Source organism: Hippopotamus amphibius, chromosome 3 (assembly GCF_030028045.1).
Source record: "Hippopotamus amphibius kiboko isolate mHipAmp2 chromosome 3, mHipAmp2.hap2, whole genome shotgun sequence".
NCBI lineage: Eukaryota > Metazoa > Chordata > Mammalia > Artiodactyla > Hippopotamidae > Hippopotamus > Hippopotamus amphibius.
The window spans coordinates 139114060-139138444 of record NC_080188.1 but is presented as its reverse complement, the minus strand read 5'-3'; the positions used below and the strand labels follow the sequence as shown (position 1 = coordinate 139138444).

General features: G+C 52.2%; 1 protein-coding gene across 15 annotated transcripts in view; it reads left to right on the top strand.

Moving 5' to 3' along the window:
- Positions 1-18418, top strand: part of GPR161 (G protein-coupled receptor 161) — a 52207-nt gene extending 33789 nt beyond the window's left edge. For 13 of the 15 annotated variants that reach the window (XM_057726446.1, XM_057726451.1, XM_057726443.1 and 10 more), the window contains 4 exons: positions 6992-7716; positions 13531-13635; positions 15966-16082; positions 18076-18418. In XM_057726446.1, coding sequence (XP_057582429.1) covers positions 6992-7716; positions 13531-13635; positions 15966-16082; positions 18076-18341 — 1213 coding nt within the window. In that variant the 3' untranslated portion in view covers positions 18342-18418. Of the gene's footprint in view, positions 1-3500; positions 3566-5524; positions 5569-6991; positions 7717-13530; positions 13636-15965; positions 16083-18075 lie in introns of those variants that run through there. The other 2 variants (XM_057726456.1, XM_057726455.1) reach the window with 2 other exon arrangements.
- The last annotated feature ends 5967 nt before the right edge of the window (positions 18419-24385 follow it).

Below are 24385 nucleotides of genomic sequence, written 5' to 3'. Positions count from 1 at the left end.
AGTTGATAAATGAGAAACAGAAGCTGAGGAAGGTGACGTGGCAGGGGAGGTATCAGATCTAAGTGTTCCCCGGAGTGCTGCCTGCTGTCTGCTGCTTTGGGTTGGGCCAGAGCTGGACAGGGGCAGCCAGAAGAGGAAGTACTGTCCTTCTTCCACAGTGCAGAGGCCTGGACGTCAGCTCAGTCTTGGGTGGAAGGAGAGCAGGGGAAGGAAAGACAACCCAGGGAGCAAAGATGGTGGCACCTGGGGGAGACAGTGTGTGCCTTAAAAATCTGGGCTGTCCCTTCTTGCAGCATAGCTGGCTCTAACAGAAATAGCGATGTTGACGTCCCTCAGCTCTATTGAGAAGGTTCTTCCAGGTTCCTGCATTAGGCTGTCAGATTTAGCTGTGCAAGTCCTGCAGGCTTTGACAGAGAGTTTCCAACCCCTAGAGTCATCTTCTTTATTAGGATTTTGCCAGTGGTCACTTCATTTATCCCAGGTAAGGGTTCAACCGCACAAAGGCAGAGAGGGGAAGATTCAGATTCTAGGGGGTTTACAGAATTGGGGAGGGAGCTAGCAGTGGAGTCAGGGAAGACACAGAGGGGGCTTGCCAGGGCTGTCATCACTGGGTGAAACAAGTCCCCTGGCTCCCTTGGGATCGTCTGTTTTTGGGCCGATGAGTGGTAGCTGGATGGACCACCTGGGGTGCAGGCCTCCGCCAGGCCCAAAGCCAGAATCCTGTCCGCTCTCTGCAGCTGTCGGGAGTTAGTGTGAAGAAAGCCATTGGTCAGAACTAATCAGGTGGCTTCTCCAAATATCTTCTTTTCTCCCCAACAATAAAAGTAATACTGAAAATATAAAGAATAAAATATGACTTCCCTGGTGGCGCCAGTGGTTAAGAATCTGCCTGCCAATGCAGGGGACATGAGTTCGAGCCCTGGTCCGGGAAGATCCCACGTGCCACGGAGCAACTAAGCCTGTGCACAACAACTACTGAGCCTGTGCTCTAGAGCCCGTGAGCCACAACTACTGAGCCCATGCACTGCAAGAATTGAAGTCCTCGTGCTCTCAGGCCTGCATGCCGCAACTACTGAGCCTGCATGCTACAACTACTGAAGCCGTGTGCCTAGAGCCTGTGCTCCGCAACAGGAAAAACCACCGCAATGAGAAGCCAGCACACCGCAAGGAAGAGCAGCCCCCACTCACCGCAGCTAGAGGAAGCCCGTGCAGCAGCGAAGACCCAACGCAGCCAAAAATAAATTCAAAAAAAAGTAAAATAAGAAATATTCATAATCCCACCAATCAGAAGCCATCACTGCTTACATTTTTTAGTATATTTGCCTCCAGGGATTTTGGGCTGCATGCAGTAAATTTAGAAAATAGGCTGAAGGCACATGTGGCTTTGTGACCTGCTTTTTCACTTAACAAGTGATTGTGAGCATTTTTCCCACCTGCAGATATCCTTGGAAAACATGATTTTTAATGGTTACAGGGTATTCCGTCCTCTGGATGGACTATATTTTTACAGTCTCCTGTTAGCTTACTATTTTATATAGAACTTCGAGGAAGATGTATGTGTGTGGAATTGTGTTTTCAGTCGGAGTAAACACACTTTCAGGATTCTTGGTATGGAAAAGGCAGGCTCCCCTTCAGAAGCTGGCACAGATTTTTACTCCAGCAGCCGTTCATCAGCATCCTATCGAGACTTATAATAAGCACTGCACACATAATGGAAGTGTGTTGGCAGTAGGCTGGGATGGGCTCTCACTATTGTTTGAATTTCTGTTTTTTTAAGGAATCATTAATCTTGGAATATCCCTTCCTGGGTCCTTTGGAAGGTGGAGTGGGGGCCAACAGCTCAGGAGCAGAGCGGTCAAGCCGGTTTTTAAGTGCCTCTCACAGAGCTGTGTATACTTGGACGCTCAGTAGGTAGTGGCAGCTCTGGGAGGCTATTTACTGCTTACTTGGACCTGAAGTCTAGGTAAGCGAGAGTGAGATTTCTCACCAGCAAGCATGACAGATTCTCAAATCATGCTATCAAAATGCATCAAAAAAGAGAAAATTTGCCTCTTTCAATGCCTTATTCTTTCACGCTGGGAATATTGGCAGGGTGTCTACGCTGTGAAGGGCCTGTGCTAAATCCTCGGATGGTAGGATACAGCACGAACAGGACACAGACCCCGCCCACCCGGAGTTCATAGTTTCATGGCAGAGGCTGACCCGTGGGTGCTGTTGTGAACACAAAGCAGAAATAAGCGCTGGAACAGCTCCCGAAGCTGCTTCCGACGGCGGGGCCTGGAGCACGTAGGGGAAAAGGTGGCATTTGAGCAAAGTCCTCACAGTGAATAGGATTGCAAGGGCCCTTCCCACTGAAGAAGCAGCCTCCATTTATTCATTTGATAAGCAATTACTGAGCACCTAACGTATGCCTGGCATAGTCATTGGTGCTGGGAGTGTGCAGCTGAAGAAGATGAACAGACACACCGAGGAATTCACAGTGTTGTGGGGAGAGACGTGTGGCCAGATTATTTTAGGACCATATGACGTGTACGTAATGCCAGTGAGTTTAAGGTACGGTGAGAACACAGAGCAAGGCAGAACACGGTGAAAAAGCATGGTGCGTGTGACACAGCTGGAGACCAGGGGAAATGGCTAGCAATGGAAGAGGTGACATATATAAACAAATGGGCGCCACAGTCGTCCCACCAGAGCTTTAATCCAGCCACCCCAAACTCCACAGCCTGGCCCCAGGGTCCCCCCGTGACAGAGCCGGGAGTCGAGAAAAGACTCTGCCTCACTGTGATGACAAGTCGCCAAGGCCTGGTTGTCTCTGGAAAATAGTTCACTTCCTCCTGCAAGCACAGCAAGATGGATTTCACCATCACAGTGCTTTGCCCAGATCTTTGACTATAATATATAGACTGCTGTAAAGTTTGGTGTCTTCAAATATTTTCATGGCAGGTGTGATTTATTTTTTATTATTGGTCATTCATGTGGCTACAAGTACGAAGTGACTGGACCAGCGAGTTGATCATGTTCATGGAAATGATCACCATCGGACCAGGATTTCAAACACTCCATCCCCTGCCCCCATTAATTTCAGGGAATTACATTTACTTGATATTAGTAACTTTGGAAGTCACATATTTGCTCTCTATGTTGGAAACCTAAAGATGCAGCTCGTGTGTGTGTGTGTGTGTGTGTGTGTGTGAGAGAGAGAGAGAGAGAGAGAGACAGAGAGAGAGAGACAGAGAATGAGAAAGAGGGAGAAACAGACAGAGAGAGGGGGAGGGGGAGGGGAGGGAGGAAGGGAGTATGAGAGAGAAGGCAGCAGGCAAGAGAAGGCGGTAGTAAAACATGAGGCGAGAGGATGAGAGTGGAAGAAAGAGATGGGAACATCATTAAGAAAGTCGAAGAAGAGGGCGGGGGCATGATCTCAGCTGAAATGTGTTATGTGCTAGTCACTCGTGCTGTGCCGTTAACAGACATTTATCTCAGCTAATCCTCACAGCAGCCCTATCAGTCCTCATTGTGCAGATAAGCCAAGTGAGGCTTTGCAAACTCACCCCAGTCCACATGGCTGGTAAGTAGCTCACCCAGTTCTGAGATGCTAAAGGCTGGACCCTTAACCATTACACAATATGCAAAGTCAGTTGTCAGTCAAATCCAACAACCAGTTTGTTCAGCTCAGGGTTTCTCAGCCTTAGCACGACTGACCTATTGAACCAGATAATTCTTTGTTGTGACGAGCTGTCCTGTGTCGGATGTTGAGTGGCATTCCTGGCCTCTACTCACTAAATGACTGTAGCACCTCCCAGCTGTGACAATGTAAAATGTCTCTGGACATGGCCACACATCCCCAATTAAGAACCCTTCCTAAAGAAATCTGTCAAACTGGTTGGCAGGTGAGGCAGAAGAGTTGGTCCTGTAGCCCCATGAAGAGAGAACAAAGGCAGAACATAAAAAGAATAGCTGGCTGGAGTGAAATTCACCATTGAGATGTCAGGATCCTAAACCTGCCAGTGTGGAAGCAGGGCCAGGCAGGGAACATCATTCGACCTGGGAAGACTTTCACTGTGAGTAAGTCCAATACGGTCACCTCTGGCTTAGCCTCGGAGTTCCCAGTGCTTCAGATCCTGTTAAGATATTTCCATGTTTTCATTCCACACCAGGGTGGAGGAAACTCCAGCTCCAAAAATAGTATTTTAAATGAAAGTAGCTAGCACTGTGGGATGGTGCTGCCAGGAGATTTCGTAATGGAGGTTAACATGTTCGCTCCAAGGGAAATGTAGTTGGCTTAGATTTTGTTTTTAGTGAAGCTATCTTATTAAAAACTGGGGTCGTCATCTGAGTGGTTGATCTCCTGGCAGGAGAGCTAAGCATTGGAGCCCCTACAGGCATTACAACTTTTGAGTTACACGTGACATCACGAAAGCCTCTTTTGGGACCAAAGGTGGTGCTTGGTTTCATGTCTAAATATGAACTGTTGGAGAAAAGATCGAGAGCTTCAAAAGATAGTTAAAAATATGGAAAACAAAGGAAAACTGCTCTGTTTTGGCCTGTATTAACCTGCAGGGAATAGGGAGTTGCTTTTGTCCTATATTTTCCTTTGAACCTGCAACTAGGCCCAAATGAGGCTTAAATTTAAAAAATGAAGTTTCAAATTTATGAAACCCATTTTTTTTTTTCGTGGACAGAATGTTGGCATGTTTCTATCTTGATAGAGGTATCTATCTGAGCATTTCAATGTACATAAATTTTGCCCCCAAAAACCCCACTTTGCCCTTTTCCCCCACTCTAGCTCATTCTGTCCTTGGAGCAAACTTGTGACCAAGTTTCTGTGATTCCCATTTTATAGGTGAAGGAACTGAAGCTCTGAGAGGTTAGATCAGCTACCCAAGATCACACAGCTAGTGGACAGCAGAGTCACCATCTGTTTTTGGGGTTTTTTTTAAGATTTATTTATTTTTGGCTGCATTGGGTCTTCGTTGCTACGTGCAGGCTTTTTCTAGTTGCGGCGAGCAGGAGCTACTCTTCGTTGTGGAGCGCAGGCTTCTCAGTGCAGTGGCTTCTCGTTGTGGAGCATGGGCTCTAGGCACACGGGCTTCAGTAGTTGCAGCACATGGGCTCCGTAGTTGTGGTACACGGGTTTCGTTGCTCCGCAGCATGTGGGGTCTTCCCGGACCAGGGCTCGAACCCGTGTCCCCTGCATTGGCAGGCGTATTCTTAACCCCTGCACCACCAGGGAAGTCCCCAGAGTCACCATCTGAACCCAGGGATTTCCACCTCCAAAGGCATGCTTCTTTCACGGGGCTGCACGGCCTTTGCAAAATGAGAACCCAGATGTTATCGTAAGACAGCACTTGCTTTACCCCCGGGGTGTGTGCAGGGCTTCTTTAAGCTACACCATAATCACAGTGGTTTCCTCTCTTCAGGCTCCACACGCAGAAGCACTCCTTCCAGGCTAGACGCTGGTGGGGCCTCGAGGCTTGAGGCCGGCAGCCCCAGTCTTGCCTCTGAATAGGAAGACCCTTCACACACAGGGTGTAGGCTGAGGGGGCAGCCACTCCGTGAGAGTGACAGCAGGTGACGGTTCAGGCTGTGGCCCCCATCCCTGAGCTGCTAGTGCCCAGGGATGACTCAGGAAGGTCCTGGCAGAGGAGGTGGCTTCACAGAGGGTGTGTGAGGCGTATAGCTACAGTCATTTCCTAAGGTCCTGCTGGTAGCAGGCAGCATCAGTGCGGTCATCCCTGTCCTGCCACATGTTGTCCTCATGCAGAAGCCCCGTCATTAAACGGCATTTCACTTGGATAAAATGTCTGGGTGGGGAGGGTGGTGGGTTAGTTTCAACTCCACGGCCTAAATTCTCCCACCCACCTCCAGTTGAAAGGTCAGAGCTCAGCAGGCTAGCAAGACTCGGCACCCGCGGCCCCCTGGCTCCCCGTCTCCCACCCCACCTTCACCCCGCGCCTGCCTGGTTGAGCTACAAGCCGCTTCCCCATTGAGCTGGCACTCACGTACACCTCCGCGCCTCGCCAGGGCTGGCTTTCTGCCTCCGCTGCTCCTGCACCAGTGCCTCTGATCTTTTAAGACCTGAGTTTGTGTGCTGTCTCCTCCAGGAAGTCCACCCTGACCCTGCAGTCTGGCCCCACGAATGTAAATCAGTAGCTCTCCAGGCCTCTCCTTCTTCACAGAGCTGAGGGATTAGGAGCCACCCCTGGTCTGTGGGCTCCAGAACAAGACGGTTTGCAGGAAATCGCTGACATGTGCCCTGGGGGCTGTAGAGTCAGGTTGCCTGGGTTTTTATCTTGTTCCTTCCCCTTCCGTATCTGGGGCAGATTATTTATTCTTTCTCTACTTCAGTGTCCTCATCTGTAAGGTGAGGTTAGTGATAATGCCTGCTGCTTCAAAGAGTTGCTGCGAGGATTAAATACAGCCCTTTCCGCTCCAGAGCCCATACTCTGCTGTGTGCGTCTGCCCCCTGCATCTTTTTACTGGTATTTCCGGTGCATAGTGCAGTGCTTGGCACGTAGCAGGCCTTTGGTAAATGTTCATTGAATGAATGTAACCCATAACCTTAGATGTTATTCTGGTTTCTGAAGACCCTCTGAAAACTGACCTAAAAGGATTACTGTCAAACACAGAAGTGATCTGGCTTGCTGTATGATTCCTTAGAACTCCTCCAGATGCCTCAAGATCAGCCACACCCCCAAATATGAATGGGCTCTGGCTCTGCGGCTTGGAAACAGGGCCGCCTGAGCTCTGTGTCCTTCCTGGTTTCCAGCCTTTCTCTGACGAAGAGCCCCACAGGATTGTGTGACGTGGACAGCCTGTGACTTGTCCGGGGAGGGTTGGGAGAAGGTGCTGCTTTTAGAAGCGTTCACCCCGTGGCTGGGTTGGATGAGAGAAATCCAGCAGAGCTCCCTACCTGGGAAAGCAGTGGGTGCCCGTCCCGCAGTGTCTCCTCTGTTTTGCCTCCTTGCTCTCACTGCCTCCATCCTTTTTCTAGCTACTATGCTGTCCTGTACCCCATGGTGTACCCCATGAAGATCACGGGCAACCGGGCTGTGATGGCACTTGCCTACATCTGGCTCCACTCCCTCATCGGCTGCCTGCCGCCTCTCTTTGGTTGGTCATCGGTGGAGTTCGACGAGTTCAAGTGGATGTGCGTGGCTGCGTGGCACCGGGAGCCAGGCTATACCGCCTTCTGGCAGATCTGGTGTGCCCTGTTCCCCTTCCTGGTCATGCTGGTGTGCTATGGCTTCATCTTCCGCGTGGCCAGGGTCAAAGCACGCAAGGTGCACTGTGGCACCGTGGTCATCGTGGAGGAGGACGCACAGAGGAACGGGAGGAAGAACTCCAGCACCTCCACCTCCTCCTCGGGCAGTAGGAAGAATGCCTTTCAGGGCGTGGTCTATTCGGCCAACCAGTGCAAAGCCCTCATCACCATCCTGGTGGTCATTGGTGCCTTCATGGTCACCTGGGGCCCCTACATGGTTGTCATCACCTCTGAGGCCCTCTGGGGGCAGAACTATGTGTCCCCGACCCTGGAGACCTGGGCCACGTGGCTGTCCTTTACTAGCGCCATCTGCCACCCCCTCATCTATGGCCTCTGGAACAAGACGGTTCGCAAGGAACTACTGGGCATGTGCTTTGGGGATCGGTACTACCGGGAACCGTTTGTGCAGCGGCAGAGGACATCCAGGCTCTTCAGCATTTCCAACCGGATCACAGGTAACTTGGGAGCTTGTCAGGGAAGGGATGCCCACCCACAGGCAGGTGTATCCTGTGGTCCCCTCGGGCGCTCTAGCAGGTTAATGGGCGAGGTCTCAGACTGACTGCGGCTTCAGGCCTTAAAGTACCGGTTTCCCTTGGGGAAGGAGCATCCCAGAGTGTCCCCTGCGATTCCCAAGCAGATTTCCCGAGCTCAGCAGTTCAGGGCAGGGGACACCAGAGTTCAGAAAGCTGTGTTCTGTGACCCCAGCTGTGACCCGCTGGCCTGGAGAGTATAGTTACTTCCATCTAGGAAAAAAACCCAAGCATTGGGCCAGCTACCTTCTCCTTCCCGTGTCCCTTGAAGCAGAGTCTTCTTTAAAGCACTCCCTCCCCTCCTCAGCTGCTCCTCCTGCACATGCCCCTCCTCGAGCCTCTGCTCACATGTCAGTGGCTTCCTCGTACTGTCCCTAATAATTCAGGATGTGTCGATGGCAAGCCCCTGCTCCCTTGCTGGAATGTCACTGTCTGGCGTGTGTAAAGCTGCTGCCCCATCGGACCATTGATTCTGAAGCTAACAGTTTCTGGACACAATCCCATCACCTTTAATGAGACCCAGAGGAATGACTGTGGTCAGGGAGAGGTCATTTTTAAGCCTTTTTCTTTTGAGTTAATTTTAGACTCGGGGAAGCGTTGGGGCAGCAGTACAGAGAATTCCCATCCACCCAGCTTTCCTGGTGCTCACACCTCGCGTAACCATAGCACAGCTGTCAAACCTGCGACGTCGCCGTGGGTGCAGCGCTGCTCACAGCTGCAGACTTGACTCGGACTTCACCCATTTTCCCACTGATGTCCTTTTTCCGTTCCAGGATCCAGCTCAGGATCCCACGTTGTATTCAGTCGTCACATCTTTTGTCTTCTTCAGTCTTTGACACATCTTTGTTCTTTCCTTGTCTTCCATGATTTGACACTTTTGTAGAGTCCTGATTGGGGATTTCGTAGACGGCCCCTCAGTTTGTGTGTAGCTGGTATGTTCTCAGGGTCACAGTGAGGTAATACGTTTTTGGCAGGCACGCCGGGCGGGTGATGTGCTCTTCCTTGTGAGTGTACCAGGGCCACATATGTCAGTAGGTTTTATATCTAGCTAGTTTTACCCTGATCTCTCAGTTGATGTCGTAGCTTGGACTGCTGCTACCACAAAATACCATAGACTGCATGGCTTAAACTGCAGACATTCATGTTTTCACAGTTCAGGAGGCTGGAAGTCTGAGGTCAGGATGGCAGCATGGTTGGGTTCAGATGAGGCTGTCCTCTTGCCGTGTCCTCCCATGGTGGAGGGTTGGGGAGAGGGACAGGAGAGAGCAAGCTGTCCAGGCTCTCCTTGGAAGCACCTCACCCTCATGACCTCTTCTAAACTTAATTACCTTCCCAAGGACCCATCTCTGAATACCATCACATTGGGGGTTAGGGCTTCAATGTATGAATTTGGGGGAGAGTACACACAGTTAAGGGGACGTCTGTCAGGTTTCCCCAGTGTAAGTTCACTATTTTTCCCATTGTCATTAATAAGTAAAACAGAGAGATACTTCGAGGCTCGCATTGGTTGATCTCACCTCCGCAGTTATGACTGTGTTATTTGAGGGAGACTGTCACCTGGACAAGCTGCTGGAAGAGAGGTTGTGAGGGCACTCATCAGATCATATTTATGGAAAGAACCAGTTCAGACTGCGGTTCGAGTCTCTTGCCAGATGACTTTGGGCAACTCACACTGCTTGAGTTAATTTTTCCTCCTTGGGAAATAGTACCACCTACCCTTTCAAGAAAGTGGAAAGAAATAACTCTTAATTATCATGGATATTCAGCGGTAGTGATGATAGGAGATCTTTTCCACATGACAGTTACACAAACCAACATCACTGATTTATCTCAGGAATGTTCCTTCTTGAGAAAGGAAGGAATTCTGGGACTTTTTATTTTGACCATGGGAGAAAAAAATCTCTCAGGATGCCAGTATTTTAACTCCTAAACTGCCCACCCTCTGCCACTGGCAAGACCGTGATTCCAACTGTGACTTGTGAGCCGGGAGGAGTACACTCAGGGTTTGGTTTCATTTCACTGATTAATTTATTTGTTCAGATTTTGTAAAATCACTCATCATCTAGGCAAAAAATAAAGAAATGTTTTCGATTCTAATGAAGTTAAGAATGAGGAAGGGAAAAAAATGAGGAAAGAGAATGGAGGAGGAGAGGGTAGATAGAACAGAAACATCTGCTTTGGGGGGCCAAGATGTTCCATGCAAGCCACTTGAGATTATGCTAGTGAGGCTGTGAGAACAGGCAGAAAACACCAGCTGTGGTTGGCTTGGCGAGTTCAAGGCAGTGAGCGGCCTCCTCACTGAAGGAAAAGCAGTCTTGTGGGATGTTTTTGGGCTGAAGAGCATGTGGAATGAGGGGTTCTGAGCTGTGGGCCTTCCTCTTGTGCATGGGAGCTGGGGCATCGCTGCTGTCTCTTCCCTGGGTGGCCTGACTTCAGGAGGCGGGCAGCAGCGGCAGCAAGTCTCGGAAAGAGGGCAGAGTGCAGTGCCCACCCCAGCTCCGTGCTCTGCCCCGGCCGTGCCAGGAGTGCCATGGCCTTTCTGATCAGGAGGGAGAACCCTGGCCTCCACCTCGCATCCCTGGTCCCTCTGGCTGAGCCAGGGCTGTGACCAGACCCTGGGCTGGCGCCCTCTGTGGGCACGACTTGCATCTGCAGCAGACACCTAGACCCCAGTGGGCTTTCCCTACCCCAGCCTGCTTCAGGCCACCTCCCTCACCCAGAGAAAGCACTTGCTCTCCTGTTAGCACAGCATAAGAAGGATGCTAGGATTCATTCTAAATCCAGCAAGGAAAGACTCCGAGGCCCTGTCTCGGTTTTGTTCCTCTCCGTTTGCATGGGCACCTGGAAAGTTCTCACCGAAGGATTCAGTATGTGGAATTATACACTTTTCTAATAGTGCTTGTGAGCACAGGCACAGGTGGTGTTCCACAAACACCTGGAGCTTCCCCGCTGACTCCGGGATGCCAGGAGTTTTATACATGCAGTCATGTTTATTTCATACATAGATTTTAACCAGAATCCATGGATTTTGGTTTTAGTGTTTCATTAGCCCCAAACTGAAGAAGTGCAGCAGCTTAGGTTTTCCCTTGGTGCCAGCTGTCACTGGGCCACGACCAGTGGAATTAGCAGATTCCCACGGGGCTCCCTTAGGAATTGAGATCTCCGGTCTCCATCTCCCTGGGGGCTGCCAGGCAGGGCCCCTTCATGGTGGGTAGGTCAACCCTGGAGTGGATATTGATTCTAGTGCTGAAAGGTAAGCTAAATGCTAGTATTTGGTCTTGGGAGGCCAGACTACAAATCCAAAGCTGACAGGTAGCTACAGGTGATCGGAGCAGAGAAGGGGCCTTCAGGAGAAAAGCAGCAGCTTCTCCAGCAACTCTGCCACCAGCCAACCCAGCCGGAGTGGACAGCCCAGACAGCACCCCCCACCCCCACCCCAGGCTTGCAGGGTGGCCTGGGCATCGTGGGAGGGCAGCCTTTCCAAATGCTGCTCTCATGTGATACTCGAAGCCCCTGGAACCTGGGAATAGAGCCTTCCCGGTTACCTTCTGAAGAGAGGCATGCTGACTCCCATTTACTCAGAGGAAGTGTCCCTCTCCAGGGCCCTCGTGAGGTCGGTACTGGAGGGAAGGAAGGAGACCTTGGGGCCTTTGAATGTTCCTGACTTGCTTTTCCAAGTTCCCTTCCTGGTGCCACCTAGAGGTCTTCTGGTTACTTCAAAGTGCCAGTTTCACCCCAGAATTGCACTCCTGTTCTTTTAGCTTCTAAAAGGCTCTCCTGAGTTCTGGAGTGGCCAGAATTCCAGGCTTCTGATCTGATCCCTGGGCCTGTCCCTTTGTGCCTTTTTCTTTCTTTTTTAAAAAAAATTTTATAGAAGGGATTAGATGTGTTGTTGTTTCATGTGAAATGACTCTGGGTAACTGCATCCACTCCCCAGTGGTAAAGGCTGGATAAACACAGAATAGAGAGTTGCCACTGGCTGCCCTGTCTCCAGATCTCTTAGCTGAGCCGCGGTGGTCTGGCTCCAGTGATTCCTCCCCCTGGTGGAGACCAGGATTGTGTCTGGCTTTCACCGCAGCCTCAGAGATGGTGTCCGAACCCACCGTGGCCTCAGCCATCCCGGTTGGCAGTGGGTGTTCCCCCACGGGCCCCTCCTCCCCAGGCCGGGCTGACATAGTCAAATTCTGAGGCCAAGACCCTGGAGGTGGGTGGTCATGTTTGGGGTCTTCTCTGGCCCCAGACCCCTGCACCAACCCCAGGAGAGGGGACGGCTCCTTGCAGAAGTGCGATGCCTGCATTTCGTGCCCTGGAGGTTCTGAGAGCAGCGCGCTCTGGCTGCACGGGCTCCCGCCCCAACCCCCACCTCGTCCTCCTTGGCTCCGACGGAGGAAGGGGAACGTGTGTACTGTCACCTTGTCCCCTGAGAAGAATGAGGATGCAGGTACGGAGCGGAGGCCTCTCCTGTCAGTGTATAGGGTGCTGTGCGGGAGCGTGGGGGGGCCTTCATGGAAGGTCATGGCAGGTTCTTCATGGCAGGTAGGTCTTCCTCATGAGGTCGGAGGAGGTTGACTTTTTTGTGCTTTTTTTTAATTGCTGAGAGTGCCTTTTTTATCATCTCCATGGTCTGTGTGGCCTCCAGCTCTTTTATTCGTGGATTCATTATTTTCTCAATTTTCTGAGGACGTTGAGAATTCTGTTTGTTTTCTTAAGCTCCTGTGACCATTTTCCTCCCCTGCCTTTCTCCCTCCCTCTTCCATTCCCCCATCTCTGCTGGTGCCTCTCCATAAATGCCTGGTGATCTCCGCTGCCCCTCACGGTTAATAACGTGGCCCTGGAAAGCCGCCGGGAAGCCCTGGGCAGGGGAGCCAGCGCCACGTGAACTGCGGGGTGGTGGGGCCGGGCCGTCTCACGGGGCACCCAGCTCTTGGGGTCTGCGGGGCTTTTCTCTCTGGCTGGTTGGATGTCCCTGGGGATGGGGTTTCTGGTCCCCTGCCCAGGTTGCGTGAGGCAGTGGGGCGGGAGTCCCACGCTGAACTCTGCAGCCTCTCATCGTTCGCTCGGTTTCTGCCACGTGGCCTCGGCCGTGCCTGGTGTCGCTAAGGCCGGAGCCCCCCAGTTCACTCTGTCCACTCTCCTGCCAACAAGGGGGGCAGGTGCCCAGAGCCCGGAATGGGGACACCAGTGGCGGGGACCCACTGCTTCCTGTAGAGACGCTCCATCGAGCCCCGCCGACCTGCAGAAACTCCGGCGCTCCTGTTCCTGAGCTCCTGGGGGCCTCCTTCCAGGTCTCCCCCGCTGCCGGCCTCAGATCTTTCCTGGGCCAGTTTCACTGCGCACCCCGCACTTTCCAACTTAGAAACATCCTCTTTGCTTGGGGTTTCAGCCTCTTTAAAAAGAAAGTCCCTTTTGGTGTTCAGGTAGGATCTCAGGAGTTAAACACGTGCCCACGTTCCATGTTTACCTGGAAGATCTTCTCTCAGGACTGTTCAGCTCGTTTTCTCTCCCACCTGCCTTGTTGGTGTCTGACATCTGTCAGGAGCGCTCGCCCTCTGGGGGGACCCAGTGAGTCCTGACACAGACGCCCCAGGAAGGAACAAGGGGTGAAGCGGAGGAGGGGCAGACAAGAGCTTCGCGTCCTCAGCGAGTGGAGCGCACGCTTTGCGAGGAGAACAGAGCGGACAGGAGGGCGGGGGCGGGGCCCCTGGGGACCGGGCAGTCAGTGCCGACCTTGCCTTGCAGACCTGGGCCTGTCCCCGCACCTCACAGCACTCATGGCAGGCGGACAGCCCCTGCGGAACAGCAGCAGCACGGGGGACACCGGCTTCAGCTGCTCTCAGGACTCAGGTAAGCCTCTCACCTGTCGCGTTTCCCTGATGCTGCCAGGTGGGGGCTGGTGGGGGGGAGGGAAGCCTCCCAGGGTTTTGGGGGGGCCGGGCACGCGCGTCAAGGGTCTGGGTTTCCAGTCACGGCTTTTTGCTTTTCAGCGTCTCTGTGTCCCAGTTTCCTCCTCTGTACAATGGGGATCTCAGCTCCTGTTCTCTCTGCCATGCAGGGTTGTTGTGAGATTCAAATTAAGTGAAAGCTTGTGAGACGTTTAAAATGTTAAATGATTGTGAGCTGTCACTTGTATTGTAATGACCATTGGCCAGTGCAGGCTCCGGAGTCAACCTGCCTCGTTTTCAGTCTCGAACTGGCTTTTTAAGAGCTGTGTTATCCCAGATAAGCCTCTCAGTCTCTTTCTAAACCATCTGCGTTTCCCCGTTTATGAGCTGGGGCAGCCGTCCCTCTATCAAGGGGTCGGCTGTGGGGAACTCGGTCTCCCCGAGAAAACACATCCCCCCCAACATCCTGCAGACCCTCCCTGTAGCTGCTGCCCATGGGATGGTGCAGGCCCAGGGCTCCTCCTCCAGCAGCAGGCTCTGTGATGTCACAGTCCCCCCCGCCCCGCTCTGGGGACCTGCGTGCCACCTCCCGTGCTCGCCAGCACATGACTGGATGAGAGGCCTTAGATGAGAGGCTCGTGGGCAGGGGCCAGAGGTGTCCCTCCGTCAGTCATTCCCGGAGCCCATGAAGCCTGGCGGCCTAGAGGCTTGAACCACACCCTCCCTTGTAAGCCCAAGTCCCTCTTGTGACTTGAAGGACAGGAAGGTCTCTGTCGCTCCTCAGGCTCTCTCCCTCTTCTCAGACAGCCAGCAGGGATCCAGAGGCAGAGTGACATTCATTCACTTAACAGGTATTTACTTGCCAAGCCCCTGCTTTGAGCAGACACTGTACCAGGTTCTGGAGATGTAGTGGTGAACTGCCCTCATGGGGCTTTCCGTCTAGCCGGGAAGACGGCCATCCCATGTGCTTTAAATGGACAAAGTGTGTGGGATGCGAATTATACCTCAGTAATTCTATTTAAAAAGGTCATAACGGTGATGCGAGCTATGGAAGGGGAAGCCGAGTGCCCTGAGGACACGTGACAGAGTTGTATGTGCTTCCTGTTGGGGAGAACTTGGGGTGGGGAGCATTAGAAAAGCTTCTCTGAGGAAGTGATGTTAAAACCTGAAGAGGGAGTAGCAGGTGACCCAGGAGAAAGGAGTAAGGGGACCGTGTTGTAGGCAGAAGAAAGAGCATGGGCTTCAGGGTCACCCAGAGGAGGGTGCGAGCTCCAGCCCACGGTTAGCCGTGTCCTCCTGAGTGACGACTTCTGTTGATTAGGCACCTACTGTGTGCCAAGCACGGTGTCACGTCTTCACGTGTGTCATAAGCCTCAGCACAACTCCGTGAGGTAGATGGAATTATGATCCCCATCCTGCAGACGGGGAAGGATGCTGAGGGACTAAATAACCTGCCTGTGATCCTAGGTCTGTCTGACTCGGCAACCCGTGTGCTTAACTACCACATGGTAAAGCCCGCCAGAGGAACACGCCTTTGCAGGTTGTTCTCAAAGAACACTTGAGAAGCTCCTGGCTCCCCTTTCTTCCTAATTTCCTGAGCACCAAGGCCTTGAAGGACTGAAAGCTGGAGACTAAGACAGAACAGGGCTGGTCCCAGCACCCGCCCCAGTGTGGGGCCGGGGTCCTGCTCAGCCCTCCTCCCCTCCCCAAACCTGGTCCCACTCCCCACCTCCACCTGCCTGGGCTGCCCAGCTCTGTCTAAGAGGACTTCCTTCCTTTCTGCCTTTCCCCCCACTTTTGGGGGGCATATTTCTCAATCCCTTTTTGATCCCCAAAGAACTTTACATGTTCAGGTTTTAAATGTTTATTTAGCACAGCATACTTTACCTAGGATGATAGAAATTCCAACTGTAAGAAGAATCGCTCTGAACACAAAGCCCCTTTAATAGCCTCCCTCCCCCACTCAGCCTGACGCCCCTTGCCTATTCCAGGTCTGGCCGACTCCGCGCTCGTGAGTATGCTAGCTGTGGCGTGCAACCCGTCCACTTGGATAACACTGCTGTGTTTTTTGTGTGTTTGAAGCAGCCCCAGTGGCTGGCTGCAAACTCTCTGAAGTGGGAGGAGAGACAGTGTGTGTCCTGGGCAAATGCTGCAGGGCAGTTGGTTGCACCTGATTGTGGGCTTTAATAAATGGGAGAGAGGGACGAAAGGGGTATTGAGAGAGGACGAGAAAGGCGGCAAGAAGGACTCAGCATTGCCTGTTATAGGTGCACAATCTGCCCTTGGTTTTAGGGACGGACGTCATGCTGCTCGAAGACTACACGTCTGATGACAACCCTCCCTCCCACACGTGCCCACCCAAGAGGAGGAGCTCGGTGACATTCGAAGATGAAGTGGAGCAGATCAAAGGTCGGTCTCTGTGACTGATGGCGTCCGGGAGACAGGAAAGGAAAGGAGCCTAGGACAGTGCCTTGGCTCAGTCTCTCCCCACCGCGAACTCACTAGGGCTCCCGCCTTTGCCCACCCCCATGTCACTCCCCACCCTGCAGTCTCATTGGAGGCTGGGCAAGCAGTGGCCTAGACACACACACACAGCCCCCCAGTTCCCGTCTCCTCCCTCAGGAGGTTGCCCAGCTGGATACAAGTGTCTGAGCCCTCCGCAGTTCCCTTCCTTTGTGGGTGATGTGTGGTTATGAATCTGAACTTGCCTGCTCTGAGCCTCAGCTTCCTCGTGTGGAACATGGAAATAATGGCCCAATAAGTGCACCATCTTCACTGGCGGGGAGGGCCGCCGTCCTGATTGTCTGTTGCCCCTGAAGCTGCTGGGGTGCTGGGATCCTGGGAGAGGAGGGAGTTCTGCTGTTATCCAGTCCCTACACTTTTCTCCTTCACCTGTTCCGAATTCAACCCTCAGCACTCTTGTTGCCTCTGGAACTTGGGGTCTAGTTTCCCATCCAGATATGCTGATTAGAAAGGAGCCATCCAGGCTGCCCACAGATTGCAGAGTCCCCTTTCCTCTGAATCCCACCCGGTGGTGAGGACAGCCACCGACATGGCTGGGTGTGGATGTGGTGGAGGAGTCCAGGGACTTTAAGATACAAATTCTTTAGAAATGCCGAGTACGAAAATAAATATGGGCCGGGTCAGAGTTTTAGGTTCACAATTTGTCCACCTCTTCTACCACTCCCTCCCTGATTCCAGATGAATGGAGGGGTGGCGTGGGCGTCAAGGAGGCAGGTATCAAATCATCTGCTTTACTGGCAAAGTGGGTTCAAGAATGGAGCTTAGATACGCAGCTTCATGGGCTTTATTATATGTTACTCCCATACTGAAAAAAGAATGGATTGAAGCCCTCCGCAATCCACCCAGCCCACACGTTGGAGAGGCCACAGCAATGAGAAGCCCATGCACCACAATGAAGGGTAGCCCCCACTCACCACAACTAGGGAAAGCCCGTGTGCGGCAGTGAAGACCCAATGCAGCCAATAAATAAATAAAAGTAAATTAAAAAGAAAAAAGAAAAAAAGCCAAGCTTGCCCCATCCAGCCTGCATGCTGAGGGATGGCAGTTCCAGAGGCACCTTGTCTGCAGGCAGGGCGGGGAGCAGGCACGTGTAAGACCCCATCAGCCCTCCCGGGAGCGGGTGGCAGGGCAGGGAGGGGCCGCCTGCCCCCCCCCCCTCTTGGAGAGTGGGGTGGAAGGTGCCTACTCCAGACAACATGAGAAGTAGGGGATATGCTGTTCCCCCAGAATGTCAGGAGAAAACCCGGCAGTGAGGTTGATAGCCGTAAGTCCCTGGATGTGAAATTGAAGGCCCCCCACCCTCGCTCCCTCCAGTGCCCTTTAGTTGTCAGGGGTCCCAATCCTGGGGGACGGGGCACCCAAACGTTTAAGGTCCTTCCAGTCCCGAGGTTCTCCATGGCTTTGGGGGACCTGAGCGAGTGTGGAGAGAACAGAGACAGCATTCAGGTTTGCGGAAGCTTGTAGCCGAAGCTATTACACAATCCGGGGAGCTGAAAGACCAGGGAGATCTTTCAAAGATGTAAAAATTTGAATATCATTAGTAGACAGTATTTATCAAGCCTTTTCTATGAGCCAGACCTAGGCTAAAGCTCCTTGGAAAGAGCTGTTTAATTATGACAGGAAGCCTGTGACGTAAGGGGTGTGCCGTGATCTTCTCTTTACCGATGAGGAAACTGAGGTTAGATTATATAACTTCTGAGATTTCCCAGATAGTAAGTAGGGGAGTCAAGGATTGTCGCCCAGGGGCTCTGACACCAGAACCCACGCCCTTAACCTCACTTGTCTCCCGTCCCCAGGGCAGTGACGCCACAGCAGGCCTCTTCCGGGAGAGCCGTTGGTCCTGGCCCCTCGCTGACCTTTCTTCTGTCTTCTCTCTCAGAAGCTGCCAAGAACTCTATTCTTCACGTGAAAGCCGAAGTGCACAAGTCCTTGGACAGTTACGCGGCCAGCTTGGCCAAAGCCATAGAGGCTGAAGCCAAAATCAACTTATTTGGGGAGGAGGCCTTGCCTGGGGTCTTGCTGGCCACACGGACTGTCCCCGGGGTCGGCGCTGGGAGCCGCCGAGGCAGCAGGACGCTTGCGACCCAGAGGCTGCAGCTGCAGAGCATCGACGAGGGGAACGTGTTAGCTGCGGGACAGACGTGAGGGTGGATGCCCTTATGCCTGTGCCAGGGCCCTGGGAGCGACATCTGATGCGTAGCCGTCAGAAAAAACACTGAAAATAATGTCTGTAAGTGACTTCAGTGTCTGTTGTGAGACCACACACGGGCGTCCTGTAGGTCCCAGTGATGGGACCAGAGGCATCTAGAGCACAAAGCAGAGCAGATGGCGGCATGGCTGAGACTTCGTGGGAGGTGGGGCTTAGAGGGGAACTAGAGACCATGGCTTGGAAGGAAACCACCATGTGGGCCGCTTCCTCTTCTTCACAACCTGTGTCCTGGGAACCCAGCCACGCACAGTCCCAGAGGCCTCAGGAGGTGAGCCCTTCCCAGTGCCCTTGGGAGGATGGCACTTCCTCGGCGTGGTTGATGTGGGCCGTGTGGGGCCATCGGTTCTACACAAAGTGGTCCCCAAAGGGAAGCCTGGGAGCAGAGCACCCCAGATCCAGGAGCCGCATCCCGTGTCCTGGTTACGACCTTGCCTCCAGCGGAGCCGCCCGCTGCTTCTGGCTCACGGGCCGCAGGGCCGAGGCCACACGCCCGGGGCTGCTGTTGCTGAGGCGGGCCCCACCTCCCCACTGACTGCTTCTCTGGTGTTTCATAAGACGGGAGAAACCACTGTGAAAGACAGGAGAAAGGGGCAGATACCAGATGTTTCATTTCTAGAATTTAAAAAGAAAACCAGTCCATTTGCTTAGGATGCACCATGATCTTACCGAGCCTGAACAAGGGCCGTGGGGCCAAGCTCTGCCGGGAAAAAGAGATACTGTTGTTGTTGGAGGGAATCCCCTTCACATGAGAAAACCTCACGGAATAGATTGTTTGTGATGTTTGATGGACTGTTTGGATTAGCCGGCCTCCAGGGAATACTCCCACGGGCAGCAGCTGCTATTTCCCTGCCCTGAACAGCTTCAGACAAGACGGACTTGAAGGAATGCTGGACCTGGCGTCAGCAACCTGCGTGCCGGGCCCGGCTTCATCTTACCTTACTCGTGTCATTGGGACTCCCTGTCACCTCTGGCCCATCTGGAAAATGATATAAGGGAGTGGGGAGTTGGATTGAATGGTGGCCAGGATCTTTTCTAACTCTGATGTTCTTGGAATTTGTAAGTTAGAAAAAAAAAAAAGTGACCCATGGACCCCTCTGAGCACAGCTTTTGAGTGTGGCTTCTAATGGTCACGTGAAGCACAGCAAGCCCGGGTGTGTGGGCTGATCCACGATGTGTCTGTTTAGAGCACAGTCCCAATAGGATGCCAGCCGGCTAGACACGTACGTGGGGGCAGAGGGCACCTCCTCAGAGGCGGAAGGGGGCCGCGGGTTGTGACTGGTGTGTTAGATCTCTCCCCTTTGAGTCGGGGTGGCAGTCGAATGTGTGGGCGTGGAGCAGAGGCTGTGGTCGCTTGAACCACCTGTGCCTGCCCTTCAGCCTGGGTGATTACATCCACCAAGTGCAGGCCTTTCCAGGTGGTCAGCGGCGGGTCAGTTCCGAGGAGATCTGCCTGTGTCTGCTGTGAGGCAGCCGTTCCAGAAAGTGAATCACCTTTGCGGTGTTCCATTGGGGTCTGGCTAGATCTCGGTGAGGCAGTGTCTGTTAGCTCTGTGGCAGAGGCCAGTGGTTAGCTGGTCCCATGGTGTGCAGTTTATGAGAGTTTTCCTGAGACCCGAGGCCTGCTGCCTTCACGATTAAACTCATCAGCAACCCCTGCGGGTCAGCTGGGTGCCAGGCGCTGGTCTGCGTTCTGGTTGGGAGTGGGAAGGAGCAGAGGGTGGTTTCGCCCGTGGGTTCTGCTGATGTGATGTGCAGATCAGTCAGATTCTGCTCTCACTACTGGGTGGCATTCCTTCATCTGAGGGCATTTTGCTTTCTCTCTGTGTGTATTTTTTCCTAGCGCTTGTCCTTGCCTGCTTTCTAAAGGGATCATATTCCTGAGCTTCTAGTATGCACCGAGGGGGAACAGGGCCGGAACCTTTACCTCTAGGTTGAAATAACCCGGGATGACCCCCGCCCCCCCCAACTCCCTGGTTAGGCCATTTTGAGTGCCGCAAAGCGGTTTGCAGCCCAGGGGTTGGAGAGTGCGTCCCCTGGACTGTACTTGGCTGGGCTCTAGGGAAAGAGTCCTGAGACATCCTCCCCTCCAGTCCTCTCTGGCTGATCCCAGACTAGCTGGGGATACTCTAGGATTTAATCTAAGCCAGTCTAGAAATACTGCACTCCTGAAAGCATCCTCTGCATTTCTTCTTTTCTGCTGAGGTCCATTCATTTTTTCACCTACCAGACACTGCACATCCAGCGTGTGCAAGACACCAGGCTAGGCTCTCTGAATAGGAACATTAAAGTGTTTTCACTCTAATGTAGGCAGAGACCTGCGGGAGACTGAGGCTGATAAATAGCAAAGCTAAGTAATGATTATAGAAAGAACTGCGGGCTCTGGAGAGAGGTATTTCCAATTAGAAGGAGTGAGGGGTACCGCCCTGCAGGAGATGACTCTTTGAGTCCAGCCTTGGAGGACGTCTGACAGCTAGAACCATATTCTGGAATTCAAATTTTCCTTGATTCAGCCCGAGTGAGAGAAAGGAGAGCAAAAGGAGGTGGGTGGGGAGAGGACGAGGACATAATCCCCCTACATTCTGAGGTTTCTGAGAGGCATTTTGAGGACACCTGTCCTTAGTGCAGAAGGTCAGAACCCTAACTGCCCCTCCTGAACCCGGGCCTGTGAGCTTTATTCTGCGGTGCAGTGGCAACCTGAAGCCTTCCTGAGGGGGCCGCGTGGACAGTGGCAGGTGGGACACTTGGCCACTTGTTCATGTAAAAACCTCAGCCTTGAGTCTTCTGGTTTTGACAGGACCACGTTTAGGACTGTTGACAATCTCTGCTTCTTTCATAGAGATTGCCACCTGACCGGGTCCCCTCCGTGCTCTGCCCCAGATACTAGGTTTGGGGGCCACTGTGACCCAGAAGGCACGGAATCCCACGCTACCGAGCACACAGCTCAACCCCTAGCCTTTTCCCCCGGGCAGACACACCAAGACAGGAGTTCAGGGCCTTCGACACTAGGTGGCAGCAGTGTGGCTGTGATGCCACTGGCAGTTCCCGACCGGAAAAAGCTGAGGATAAAGCTGAAGGCTTGTTTGCTTCTGGCTTAGAGCACTTACTCTGAGCTCCTGGTCTCCGCTGCAGCCCTCAGCCTTTAAAGGACCACCCGGCTAGCTTGCTTACAAGTGTGACCGCATTTGGGCTCACAGGCACTGCAGTGCTCAGCTGTGTGATATCTTAAGCAAATTACAGCTGTAGAAACGGGGTGGAGGGATGTAAGACAAGGGCCATCTGGTGCTAATGTTCTTTGATTCTCACTTAAGGAACTGCTGTGCAGTCTCTGAGCAACAGGCAAGACTAATTCAAGTATTTGCAATAGGCCAGGGTAGTTTGCGGTGGACAGGGGAGGGAGGACAGGTGCTTTTGATACAGGGAGAGACCTTACTGGCCTGTTCAGATTTAGCTAGATGAGTATTTTTCTATCCTGACAGTTGGTTCCCCGAAACACTTGCAGATTAAGACAGGTCTCTGGATGGACCACAGGATGTACTCCAGACAAAGGTTCAGCCTTGAGCCCCAGCTGTCTCCAGTCTAGAAGGAACTGTGGAGGCGATGTGGCTACCAAGGGTGAGGCAGGGACTGGCACATACTGAGTGCCTACTGTGTGCCTGACCAGTTAAGAGATCTGAGTGCCTGTCATGTGCTAGGCATTAGTTAGGCATTTCCAAACGCTTTATCTCATTGCACGTCAGCGCAAATGTGATATCGTGGGGACAGTGCAGGTTTTGGTATGGGAAGTTCTGGGTTCGGATTCCACACCACCGCTTGTTAATAAAGTGTCCTTGGGCCAATTACTCAACCTTTCTGTATTGCAGTTTTCTCATCTATAAAATGAACTTTGTATTCTTTGTGGGGACACAGCATCCAGGGGAGCCTCCCTCTTAGGGGGTTACGTGGATTAAAGCAGCCAGCACAGTACCTGGGGCACAGCCTATGCTGAGCCCCTGCTGTTTCTTCACTCTGCAGGTGGATGTGTTAGTCTTGCTTTACAGGGCTCTCTATGATGAGAAGTGAGAATCTTGGAAAAGATAACTGTTACCCTAGATAAGAGGTGTTGAAGGTTGTTGCCATGGGAATTGTCCTGTTTGCTGTACAGCACGAGGGGATGTAGTAAAGAAGGGGAAGGCGATAGAGAAGAGGGAGGAAAAGCTAAGTAGCATTTGGAATTCAGGAGATCTGATGGAGTGAAACTGAGCTTTTCTGTTAATGGCTATCAAAGGTGATGGAGCCCTGGGCTGTGTGACATCTGGAATCAAAGCACAAGCTCAGCTTTGACCTCCCTTACAGTCCAGAAGGGATGCTCTCCCTGAAATGTGTCCTGGGTTCTAAGGGCAGCCCCATCCTGCAGTGACAGAGACTGATGGCCTTGGCTCTTGGGTTCAGACTTTCTGACCCTCTGAGCTTCTGCAGGAAGAGGCAACACAGGGGCAGGAGTCCATGCTGCCACCCACAGTGTACACAGAACCCCAGGTGAATTCTGTGGAAGAGCGAAGGGAAATCACAGCTTTCACCCTGAAGCAAAGCGAAATGGCTGTGAGCACAGTTGTATGTGACTCCAAGAGCGGGCAGAGCCAGAGTGTCCTTCTGGGCTGGGGAGGGGGACACACAGAATCCAAGGAGACCTAGGGAGGTGAAGGGAATTGTCCAAGGTCTCAAAGCGTATTAAGCCAGGTCTAGGCCATGTGACTGAGAAGGATGAGGGATGGTGAACAGTCATCATTATTAGAAGACTAAGCCAGTGGGGCTTTATCGGGTAGGGAGAAAGAACTATTGTAAACCAAGGAGTTTGGAAGATTGGAGTATCTGCTTGCTAGATCTATAAAAAACTGCAGGCCTAAGGAAAGTGACTGGATTCACTGGAAAGAATTCAAAGCACAAACTCAGATCTGCATACAGAGCACAAGTCTGCTTAGTGTTATTTTTAGGAGAACAAAATTCACAAAGCTGTGTTCATTTCCCTCAGAAAGCATTTTCCTGAGCAGTGTTACTTATTAAAAGCCAGTTATGTTTTTCTTTTTGACACCACCATTTTGAAATATCACTAATCAAGGCAAGTCAGACCCTCCCAGAGGAAGACAGTCCTAGGGAGGCTCACAGGCCCGGGCAGGCAAGGCCACACTGAGAGTAGGGGGGAAAGAGCCTGTCTGGCTGGAAATAGGTCTGTCAGTTGGTGATGTGGACATGCTTAAGGGACAGAGTCCTATGCTGTGTTTTGATAATGGACCCCTGGATGCAAAGGTGGTTAAAAACCAAGCTTCAAGATAAAGACAAGCTAATCCTGAAATAGAGTTCACTTGAAGTTTTTGGATGAGTTTAAGATAAAAAAAAAATGCTTAGGATTATTATAAATCAATATTTATAAACAAGTAAAAGTGTATTTAGGGTAGTTTTGTTTACCTGATTAAATATCTGGTTTTTGGTATGTATATAGCTGTGGAAATTGTGAATTTGTATTTGAACTTGTGGACTTTTTTGGCTGTCCCCCCCTTTACCCCCACCCGTTTCCCACAGACATATCCCTGTCTCCAGCCTCCCTTCCCATGGGCTAAAAAGAGGAAGGAGACTGAGCAGGAAGGGGCCAGCTGTTACAGAGTCCATACCACAGTCACCTGGGTACATCTATCCATGTGTTTTTCATAAATTCTTGCAAGACAGATTCATGGACTATTGTTAAATGACTTGGAAGTCACCAAGAAATACATAACACTGTTAACCCAAAGTTTTAAACGAGGTTTAATGAAGAGCAGTGCTCTCTCTCGATATGTCCATCCTGTAACCAAAGTCCAAGGGCAGGTGGTGACTATCCGAGACGTGGAACAACCTCAAGGTACAGAGCACACCACCTCTACCTGACTCTGCACCTGCCACTACTAAAGCCATATTCCTTCCTGTGAGTGGATAAGTGAGCACGGGGGTCCAGTGTCTAACTTCCTGG